Source organism: Lates calcarifer, unplaced genomic scaffold (assembly GCF_001640805.2).
Source record: "Lates calcarifer isolate ASB-BC8 unplaced genomic scaffold, TLL_Latcal_v3 _unitig_3877_quiver_3233, whole genome shotgun sequence".
Lineage (NCBI taxonomy): Eukaryota > Metazoa > Chordata > Actinopteri > Centropomidae > Lates > Lates calcarifer.
The window spans coordinates 1-11,635 of record NW_026116583.1 but is presented as its reverse complement, the minus strand read 5'-3'; the positions used below and the strand labels follow the sequence as shown (position 1 = coordinate 11,635).

The 11,635-nt window shown below is 40.2% G+C and overlaps 1 protein-coding gene across 1 annotated transcript; it reads left to right on the top strand.

The window, feature by feature from the left end:
* The first annotated feature begins 128 nt into the window (after positions 1-128).
* On the top strand, positions 129-11,618 carry LOC108894842 (piezo-type mechanosensitive ion channel component 1). Its single transcript, XM_018693461.2, has 8 exons — positions 129-187; positions 1,414-1,627; positions 6,862-7,033; positions 8,312-8,416; positions 10,507-10,579; positions 10,879-10,982; positions 11,121-11,200; positions 11,422-11,618. Exons 2-8 carry the CDS (start codon positions 1,530-1,532, stop codon positions 11,609-11,611), a joined length of 822 nt encoding a protein of 273 aa, XP_018548977.2. The 5' UTR covers positions 129-187; positions 1,414-1,529; the 3' UTR covers positions 11,612-11,618.
* The last annotated feature ends 17 nt before the right edge of the window (positions 11,619-11,635 follow it).

Genomic DNA, 11,635 nt, shown 5'->3' with positions numbered 1-11,635 from the left:
GATGAGGAGGAGGAGAGAGGCATCAGGAGATGAAGATGAAGATGACAGGTCATTACCTGGTGACCCTGATGAGGAGGTTTCCACAGCAAACAAAGCCAAGCAGTTGGCTGAGCATCTGAAGGCAAGGCTCGGAAAGTTCTGCGGGACCTGGGAAGAGTTTTAGCCATCAGCCTGCTGGCTTTGGCTGGTAGGATCTATGTAACAACAATACCTTATCAGGTTTCCACAGCATTTCATAACTCATGAAGAAGAAGCTAACAGATGTGTGAGCACAGTCCAGACAGTGGTATTTGGTTCACACTGATCTAAAAAATGTGTGTTGTCAGGCTGTTTTTTCTTTTTCTGATTCATATCCAAGGACATTGCTCACTGACAACCATTCTGAAGTGTTGAATACATGTAGATAAACACCCATCAGTCTGTGGCCAGTCTGTAAGGGGAGCCTCTGTTTGTCTATACTCTCATACTGAAGGCGATGTGTATGATTTCCATCATCATCACAGCCTGGTGCAGCTGTAGCTCTCACAGTCATTTCAAATACTTTTTGCTGATGCTGGCATGTGTGGAGTTGAGGCATTTAGAACTGCACCATCATGTCCACTAAAGCTGCACTACAGAATCATGAAAAAACTGCATGAATGGTGTAAGATTATATGGTTATATGACAAATTAAGTGTATTTTTTTCTTCTCTGTTCTCACTGTCAAAAAAAACTACAAAGCCTGTCTGATGTAGTGCAGTAAATTTACTAGAACACAAATGACTAACTTGTGCTCTCAAATTAATAATATGATAAATTAAATGTTGACATTTAAACATTTAATGAATTAAAATAACACATCGCTATTTAAAGAGAAAACCCTTGTGGATTTGTATCCACAATGAATCTAAACTAAAAATCCACAGTCAGATGTTCTCATGATTCAGATGTCAGATGATTTCAAATCATAAAAAACAAAAAAACATTAAAATCGCTTGTACCTGCACCATAATGGCTTACATAGTATATTCATTATGTTGTATACATTTTCACAGCATTAATTCCAGTCATGTCATACTCACTGCTCTGCTGTTCCCACTTCAGTTCTCACACACTGGTTGAGTCCCATCAAGCCCCACTTTCCCATGCTTTCCTGGGGTTGAACTACTTTCAGTGAATTCAGCACTTCCTGCAAGAAATAGAATATGAATAAGACTGCTTTGGAGGTGTTAGAGGATTTGTATCCCCCCTTCCTCCTCTCTTTGTTCTAAGCTAGGCTAAATGAACTACAAAACACAGAATGACTGTATTGGATGCACAAAGATGAAGTTGACAGACAAAAGACATTTTTCTCAAAATGTTGGAGCATTGCTGTGTTATTGTGTCTCTCTGTGTACAGTATATTGAATGTGTGTCTCTCCTCTTTCCTCCCAGGCATCACACTGCCCTCAGCCTTCTCAGCTATCTACTTCCTGCTTTTTATTGGTGTGTGCACTTGGTGGGCGTACCACCTTCCCATCAGTCACCTGGGCTTCAATGCGCTGTGTGTGATGGTGGGCTTCTTCACTGCTGGTCACATGGTTTGTCTGTATTTGTACCAGAGTCTGCTTGCCCAGGCCCTGTTCCCCCCACACAGTCTGTGGGCCAGGTAAGACTGTAGCACACTGTGCATGAAACCATGAAATCTTTTTGTTCAAATGATTTCATTAATATTTCAGTTTTGCCATTTGTCTCTGTCAGTATCACTTAACTAGCTGTTTGTCAGTCAGCCAGGTTTGACCTTTACGTACCCAGGATAACTGTCAGCACACTGCCTGTTTCTGTCTTTATCCTGAGAGCTTGCTGTCATATATATTATATATTCAGTAATTGTTGGGATCCATTAAGGTTGTCTCTAATCCTGCAACCCCTCTAACTCCCAGGACACCTGCATTCCATCGTAAGAAGACAGGTAATATACCCTAGAAAAGGCTAAATTTATGGTTTGTACGTGTTTGTACAAACCCAGTGCAGCCTGGCACAACATTATTAGTGAGAGGAATATAGAATTACCAGTGGAGTTAGGGTGGGTATAATGACCAATCACACGAGCTCCTGTCATCCCCTTTAAAAGTAGCAACAGGTGAAATGTGGATGAGAGATACTGAGGTCAAATGTTTATCTCTGTGAAGCACCTGAAGTTCCATATATATATATATATATATATATATATATATATATATATATATATATATCATGATGTTGATGGGGAGGACCCAAGGTGAAAGCAATCACTTCATTAGAAAAAAGGAGGCTGTCAGAGAAAAAATCTATCATGAAGAAAGCAGCTGAGACAAAGTTCTTGTGAACGCAGCTTGGTGGCAGTGTTTCAGAATGGTTTAACGTGGCAATGTGGCTAGCCAGCTAATATTATATTATATTATAATAGTTAGTTTGCTAATAATGAAACAGGATTGTCTTTATTTTGAGAAAAAGTCACTAAGAGTGACTTAGCTGCAGGTCCTACATCAGCACAGTGAGCTCATGAAGTGGCTACATAAACATATTTCATTTCAGCAGTTACACTGAAAGGAGATTTGAAACAGTAACACAAGCAGTCTTTCTATTGTTCATGATTAGGTATTTTACAACATTATACAATTTGATATGCTTGTAGCAGAGGTTTCTCAATTGGTAATTTTTGAAACATAATGAGTTTGGTGTAATGTTTGATGATCAGTTTTACTGAAGGAAAGTATCAGAAAGCTTAAATAAAAACAAACAAACAAAAGTTATTATTTAAAATGGCTGTGAAACCAGTCAGTGATGGCAGAGTCTAATCCTGAGTTTTCAGGTTTAATACTTGGTCTGTCTGCTCTGTATATCTAAAGATCGTTGCTTCTGAAATTTTACTATGTTACTTCTAGATTGCCATTGTCTGGCTTGCACTTTTTGGAAACTAATTTATACTATGTAATATTGCAAATAAAACATGATGCCAGTGAGGTCTTATTTGTTTTTTTTAAATCATGAATTACAGTAATCGTTTCTCAGTACAGGGACCAGAGTTATCAAGGTTTCCACCTAATAATCACCTGAAAAAACTGTGACAGAAATATGATTTCAAAGGGGAAGGGGGTCCACTGAGACTGCATGTTTATAGTCTATATACCACTGCATGCCAACATGTATTCCCCAGTCCTCTCTCTGGAGGAACATCATCACCTCCATATCTCTGAAATCACTCCGTACTTGCTTCACCATGTGTTCTTCTCTGTCACCTAGAAATTGCTCTTCTCTTCACCATATTGCTTTCGGTCTTCATTGCGTATAGTGGAGGATATTCCTCAGGCACAGGGGTCAAAGCTCATGTTCCTCCCTCTCAGGAAACCTTCAGTATCTATTAATAGTGCGCTTGCAATGTGTGGAATCTCTGTAGAACTGGACTGAAAAAAAGTCGAGGGAGCATGAGAGATTGTGTGAGTTTAGAGACACAGAGAGGAAATCAGGAAGTGATTGTGTGAATTAGAACAGAGGAATGTGAGGCGAGTGTGATTTCTGGACTGGAATGTGTGGAATGACTGGCTAGCAGCAAACAGAAAGATGATCAAGTAGTGCAGCATTCCACTGTGACATATGATCTCTCTCCATCTCATCTATCATCACCAGAGTTTTTGCCATGTGTCAGTATCACTTAACCAGCTGTTCATCAATCAGCCGGGTTTGACCTTTTCATACCCAAGATGCCCAACTGTCAGCACACAGTTTACGTGGATCTGCTTGTTATACTGTGAACTTGCCACCATATTTACTGTATATACAGTATATGCATGAGTACGCACATGGCTCAATACATGAGCGGGGCCCAGAAAGGAATTGGAAAATAATACCTGGGGGGCCAAGCACCAGTTACTGGTTGATAGAGCTGTCACTCGAGACTGCGTGATCAGGTAGACCAACCTGTGCACCGCCTGGATTGACTACAAGAGAGCTTACGACTCAGTGTCGCACACAGTGATACTGGAGAGCTTGGAAATGTACAGCATCAATAGGACACTAAGAAACTCCATCAAGAACCCAAATGGGGCTGTGGAAAACAACTCTAGAAGCCAACTCTAAGCCAATTGTACAAGTTACCATCGAATGTGGCATATAGGGTGATCTGAACTGGGAGGACTGAACTACCAGAAAGTAACATTGCAGATCTTCAGGATAGCTACAAATACCTCAGGATCTCACAGGCAAATGGAAACCATGAAGGGGCTGCAAGGAAGTCAGCCACAGTCACAGAAGAACAAGGTCCAGGCCATAGCACATACACCCTGCCAGTCATCAGGTACCACTCTGCTATAATAAGCTGGCCAAAGGAGGAGACAGAGCCCACTGACATCAAGACAAGGCAGATCCTCACAATGCTTGCAGAGACTGAGACTGTACAATAAGCGAATGTGGGAAGCCTTTTCCAGTCCCTGGTAGGAGTTCTAGATATCAGTCACTTCTTCCATCTGCCGGTGATACATTCCATGCATGGGCTTGTCCCTCCTGATGGTTCATCCTCCTCCTCCTCATATCATCGGGTTTCTGTATACTATGCTGTACACTAAGTGGAATGAGGGAAGCCGAGGACCAGTGAGTGTCAAAACCACTGTTCAGGATGAAATAATGAAGAGATGAAGTGGCCCCCAAAGATGATCTGCACCTCAGGGAAGCAGAAACCTAATGATGACTTAGATGAGAATGCTCTTGAAACTCACCTCAGTAATAAACAATCCCACCCACCCACTTCATGCCTGGAGGTGAAGAGCACTTTCAGTCACAGGCTGATGCCACCAAGGTGCAGGGCTGAATGCTGCAGAAAGTCTTTCCTCTCAGCGGCCATAAGACTGTTTAATCAGCAAAAATAATAACAAATAATGCATGCTATGCATGCATATACTTCTTATGCATACATGTACAGTACAGTTGATTTTTCAAGACACCTTTATATTTATCTATTTATTATTTGATTATTTTTATCTATCTATCTATCTATCTATCTATCTATCTATCTATCTATCTATCTATCTATCTCTCTCTCTCTCTCTATCTCTCTATCTATCTATCTATCTATCTCTCTATCTATCTATCTATCTATCTATCTCTATCTCTCTATCTATCTATCTATCTATCTATCTATCTATCTATCTATCTATCTATCTATCTATCTATCTATCTATCTATCTATCTCTCTCTCTCTCTCTCTATCTATCTATCTATCTATCTATCTATCTATCTATCTATCTATCTATCTCTGGTGGGGTGGATATTGTGCTGCAAGATCAGGGAATTTAGTGGAAAATGAGTCTGATTACATTTTTTTCTACAAAATGTATTTGCTGCTTCAGTTTATTCAGAAACTATTTTTAGAGATACTATGTTGCATTATTATTGTTGTTTGTATTTGATTAATCAAGGTGCAATGTTTTCATTGATTTGTAACATTACACTATTTAATGCATACTTGATCATATCATCTACTGTGGTCCTCCAACAGAGGTAATGTCCTTCATTACCTCAGTTGACCTGTTCATGCCCTGTATTTGAGCTTCTTAGTATTTTATGAGTATCAGCTCTCTATTCCAATCCATTTATAGATGTCATGTCCTGTCATGTTACAGTGTTGACTACAAGCCTTTTCAAACCTTGGCTTGAATTCTGAGGTTTCTTATTAGTGAATTAATTAATTATGAAACAAGTGAAGATAATTGTGAATTGAACTATACATTTTGTGGTTTTGAGGTGCAAAGAGGTCACATTTGAAGCAGTACACGTCTAATTTCATGATTTGAGAAGAGTCATCAGTCTTTATGGGCATATACAGCGGGGTATCGTCAACATAACAGTGAAGATTTAACCAGCTGAGGACCAGGCCAGAGATGCCAATATTTGTTTTCCAGTTTGAACTATAAGTGAAGGCTGCACTGAGATCTAGTAAGAGGAGCACAGAGGTGGAATATGAATACAAAGAAAGCAGAAGATCATTTATCACTTAAGCAAGCGTGGTTTCAGTAGAGTGACAGGCCCTGAAGACAGACTGAAAAGATTCAAAAATTATCAGCTAAATGGGATGAAAGCTGCTGAGACACAGCTCCTACTTATATTTTCAAAAAGAATGGAAGGCATGATACAGATCAATAATCACTCAGAGACCCAGCATCAAGGTGTGCTTCATTAAGTAAAGGTTTAACCACAGCAGTTTTAAAGCTAGTGGGAACAGTGCTAGATAGTAGCACTTCTTTTTCATTTTTTGTTCTTCTGACCCTCTCCTCTGGCAATTTTGACATTGCCATCATATTGTGGGGTATACACTGCTGTCACTCCGCCCCTCAGTAGACGTTCCTTCCATGTACTCGCTGTAATGTCACTCTCATCTGGATTCCTAGTTGATCCCATTCAAAACTCGACATGGTCAGGCAATGATGGAAGGGTAGACTGCTTCCCTTGCTAATCCTCATCTCTTGCTCCCACTGCCCCCTATCTGCCCTCTTCTCTTCTTCATTCCCTTGTCCTGTGCACCAGTGATCCCCCATTGCTGACTAGCTGGCAAAGGGTTGTGTGTGGGTGTCTGAGCCAGGGCTGCGCTGAAACCCTGACTTTTTTTCAGTACACACACACAGAATGGACAGCTAGCCGAGGATGGGATATTACAACATAAGGTTTTCCCTGAAAATTCTGAATTCCTACTATTGTCATTAAAGGTACTAGTTTTGTTCTTTTCCAATAACCTGGCAGTGCATAATACTCTGTTTTGGTATGTGGACATATTAATGAGAATTTGTACCACATGCTTTTAATTAACTGCACCCTGTTGTATTCATATCTCTCTTGTTTTGTGTTTATGTGTTTGCCTCTGCTCCTGTCTAGACTTTTTGGACTGAAGGACATCATCATACCAGGAAATTGCTCCTCACCCTATGACCTAAATCTCAATGACAGTCACGATTGGCCAATTTATGTCAACCCAGGAATACTGTTCCTCCTCTATATAACCATAGCAACGGTTCTCAAGACAGGATGTCATGGAACTCCTAACCAGGTATCTGCTACTTCTTCTTGAATATGTTGTGTCGACAGCAGTGTCAAAAAACGGGCAGGTCGACCCTCATGCTACAGGCTACTCTCTTCAGCTGTATTTTCTTGAAAATAGCAATGCAGCGCGCTTGCCCAGTACTTTGGGAGCATACCCTCAGTCCTGCTCTTTTATCAACCCATCCATCCACCCTGATCTCCTCTCCAAGTCAGCTGATGCTGTTCAATATGGCCACTACTAACTGTGTCTTAAAAAGCTGCTTGCACACATGCAACACTGTGGGGTAATTATTTTATGGGAGGACATTTACAATGGAGCAGATACCTGCTGTTTTCAAATAGATGTAAAGAGAGGCACAAGGGTAAAGGAAAGGCAGTCAATAGAATAGTAACTGGATTACAGAGCTAGTAAGAGGCAAGAATAAAATGCAGAATAAATTCTGAATTGTAAATAAAATCCTGTGCTCAGCTGAAAAACATGGAGTAAGTAAAGAGCGGAGTGAAGTTTTTTTCTGTGATTTATGTGGGTGTACCTCTGAGCAAGCAGATGAGGGGCTCTTTGGCACCAAGATTGCTGTACGCCGCTGGATTGGCATTGCCACACCCTCTACTGCACCTCTCCTCCCACTGGGGGCACAGGGGATCATCAAGAGACTGACCTGTGTTCAGTCCAGGAAATAACCTCAGTGCACCCCAGGAAAATGCTAGTTCACTGATGCAACACTTTGTCTCATGCTTTGTGCTGACATCAAAATACAGCCCTGCATGTTCAGCACTATATAACCACCAACACTTTGTCTTTTTATTTGTTCTTTGATCACAATTCCTGATCTAAATTTTCAAGTACACATGTGGCTGCTTGTGTTTAAACAACTTCCACATATGAGGACTTTGGTAAAAATTTGGTAAAAGTGAGTAAAGGATTTTGAGGGAGACATTTTCAAATTTTTCAAAGTAATATATTTAAAACAGTGCCGTTTTGGTCTCTGTTCCCTAACTCAGATATCATAACAGCCTATTATTGAGAAAATGTAAACAATACTTTGTTATTTGAAATTGACACCCAATGAATTTCTACAGATCAGTGCCAGAGCTGGATCTGATGAGGTGTTGTAAAATAATAAACTATGTTTATTTTCAGTGAATATCTAACAGAGCCTGTGACTCTGCACAGTTCTGTGCCAACTGAAACTTTTGCATAATAAATGGAACCTTTTTTGTTACATTTAGAAAAAGCTGTACATTTGCATATGTGTTTCTTAGATGTTGTATTTGTGCTCAGCAGGTTGAGGAGGAAAAGCAGCAAGAGAAAAGGGAGGAGTTAGAGGAGGAGATGGTGGAGTTAAGATCATGGAATCAACAGAAAGATAACTGTGAAGATGACACACAGGTAAATACACAGTCAAGTGTTCCACACAGACAGGGATGGGAGGTGAGGGCCCTTGATGTGACAGGGCCTTATTTCCTAGGTTTTAGGGTGTAAATGATTGATAGGGACAAAATCTTTGGAACTGGTATAGTATTGATTGAGACAGTGTACCCAGCAGTGTACCTCAGCTGCTGTAATGTAATAAAATGGGCAATTGTCCATGTCGAAGTAAGTTCAATGTGCTTGTTTTTGCCACAGGCTCAGATTGTTATTCTAAGTGTCTGACAACATTATGGATGGGATTCCTACAGAGACAGAGCTTTTTATTAAGAGCAAGATCCCTCCCTGTTTAACCAGAACTATATATCACTACCAGACTGGTAATTTTACCTCACAGAACAAGGGAGGTAATAGAATACTGCTGCCTCAATTGGTTAGTTTGTTTATATTGTTGTGTGCAACTTTTTTGGTGGTGGAAGACGTATTCAGATCCTTAACATATATGAAAGTAATCACACAATAACATAATAGTTTTAATAATACATTTAATAATACAGCCAGTAGAGGTACTGAAATAAATAAGAATTTTAAGAAATGTTGTGTTTAAAGCTGGAACACTGGTAGTATTTATCGATAAATTCATATGAGTCATTCTTACTGTGCTGTTGTTCAGTTTTTTATACTATGTGAAAAGCTTCTCCTTTAGTTCATTAAAGTCTGTCCGACAGCAGCAGGACAGATTTGTTGATAACTCTGTGACCTCTGATATGTGAAGTGCTGAGCCAGAGCACAGAGACATTATGCACAGCTGTCTACTGTGTTTACTTTTATTAAATTACTTGCATATGACACCAGGCTGGTACAAAGCTAAGTAACCCCATACAATATTACTGAGTTCTCTTGTTAGAGTGGAACTAATTCAATTTTTTTCAATTTATTTATATAGCGCCATATCACAACAAGGCACTCAAGGCACTTGACAGGTTGGGGGGGGGGCTATAGCAGCATAACTAAGGGATGGTTCAAGCCTGAGCCAACCCTAACTATAAGCTTTATCAAAGAGACAAGTTTTAAGCCTACTCTTAAAGGTACAGAGGGTGTCTGCCTCCTGGACCCAAACTGGGAGAAGGTTCCACAGTAGAGGAGCCTGATAACTGAAGGCTCTGCCTCTCATTCTACTCCTGGAAACTCTGGGAACCACCAGTAAACCAGCATTCTGGGAGCGCAGAGTCCTGGTGGGATTGTAGGGGACTATGAGATCTTTAGGTAAGATGGAGCCTGACCATTAAGGGCTTTGTATGTGAGGAGGAGGATTTTGGAACATGTTGGATTATAGCAGTTCATCTACCCTGTGTGTCCCAGCCCCTTTCCAATGTTCTTTTTGGCAAAAGTAGCATTTCATGTTTTATTCTTGAAAGCATTATGGTTGTGTCACACATATGATATGACCATTTATGATGTTAGATACAGTAGAGTAAAACTGAAATAGCATCAGTTTGATGTGACCATATACACTTACCAAGTACTGTTTAGGAACACCTGTACACCTTCTTATTAATGTGGCAGCAGTGTAACATATACAATTATGCAGATACAGGTCAGGAGCTTCAGTTTCAGTATTAGTATGGGGTTCCTAAAAAATGCTTGGTGAGTGAAATTATATGGTACCTACATTTAAAGCATCATTCTGTTACTGCTGTGCATTTATTCAAAGTATTTGGTTTGCTGTTGTGGACAAAATCCACAAAGAGGCAGCTGAAACCAGAACCAGATGTGGTTCTGGCATAACCAGTGTAACATCTACAGCACATTTTCCACTAAGATACCAACAACACACTTAATGTTGCTTCGTTTGAATGAACCACTCCTGTTTGCGCCTCTCCTTCCACATGTGCACCGTGTGCTCTGCACAGGGCAGCAAAAACACCACAAAGACAAGCAGAAGGAATTTCACAGTCAGAGAAATACCAAACTTTACTGCTTGCACTGGCCATTGTGTGACCACAAAAATAGGGCTCCTAGTCCCATTCAGAAATAAAACTGTAATTCACAATACAGTCTAATGTCTGTATCTGTAAGTGTTTTTGTGTATGTGTGCTCTTCTCTTTCAGCTCATGCTCCTGTCAGTTGGAACAGGAAGCAGCAGAGGAGGAACTGTGGCTGAAGAGAGTCAGCCAGACCTGGGTATCTAATCCTCAGTTTTTCTCAGAAATCACTGATGAGAATGTGAATAAGTCATTTTGAAAAAACATTGAAAAAAAAAAAAAACATTACAACAGTGAAAAATCTGTTCAGGATTCAGTTGATTACACATATTTTGGAAATCCTTTCTGACACTGGGTCACTTCTAGTAACTATAGTCATTCTGACATTCTGTGTCAGAGAGCATTTCACTGGAGATTAAAGCTTAATTATCATTATATAAAAAATAACAAATTGTTCACTGCAATATCTATAACAATATTGCTTGTTATTTTTGGCAGGTGTTAGTGGTGTGGCCAGTGGCCAACAGAGTGAAAGTCCGTTTTATCTGCTGGGAAAGGTGGTCATGCAGCAGAGCTATGTCTGTGCACTCATAGCCATGATGGTAACTATTAGAATAAGCTTGATTTTGTACAATTAAGAACAACAACAGAACTTAAAATAATGAGTCATGTAGTCAATCTACATCACAATAAGAAATGAAATTGTTCCTGCTCTTATGTGCGGTTTCCATATTGTTCAGGTTTGGAGCATCACATACCACAGCTGGCTGACCTTTGTGTTGCTGCTGTGGGCCTGTCTCATCTGGATCCTGCGTGCCAGGTACTGTTAACACCTGTAGCTCCGACAGAACAAGAATATGAGAAACTGATTATCTTTAAATGTGACTGTTGTAATTGATGCTATGTGAATATCTTATTTCTGCTGACATTACCTTTGATGTGTGTTTTTTGTCTCATAAACTAAACAAATACACATCTTAAAGTGCAAAGTGATTTCAGTGCAGCTGTGCAGTTTTCACGGGTTACTGTCTCTTTTTGCAGACGGCATGCAGCTACACTGTGCTCTCCATTCATCCTGCTCTATGGCCTGGCTTTGTGCTGTCTGCAGTATGTCTGGGCCATGGATCTTCAGCCTGAGCTACCCACCACTGTGGGAACCATGAGCCTCAGACAACTGGGACTGGACAGGGCCAAGTACCCCTGTTTAAGACTTGGAGCTTTGGTAAGATAAGAGCATAGGTAATGGGTGATTTTA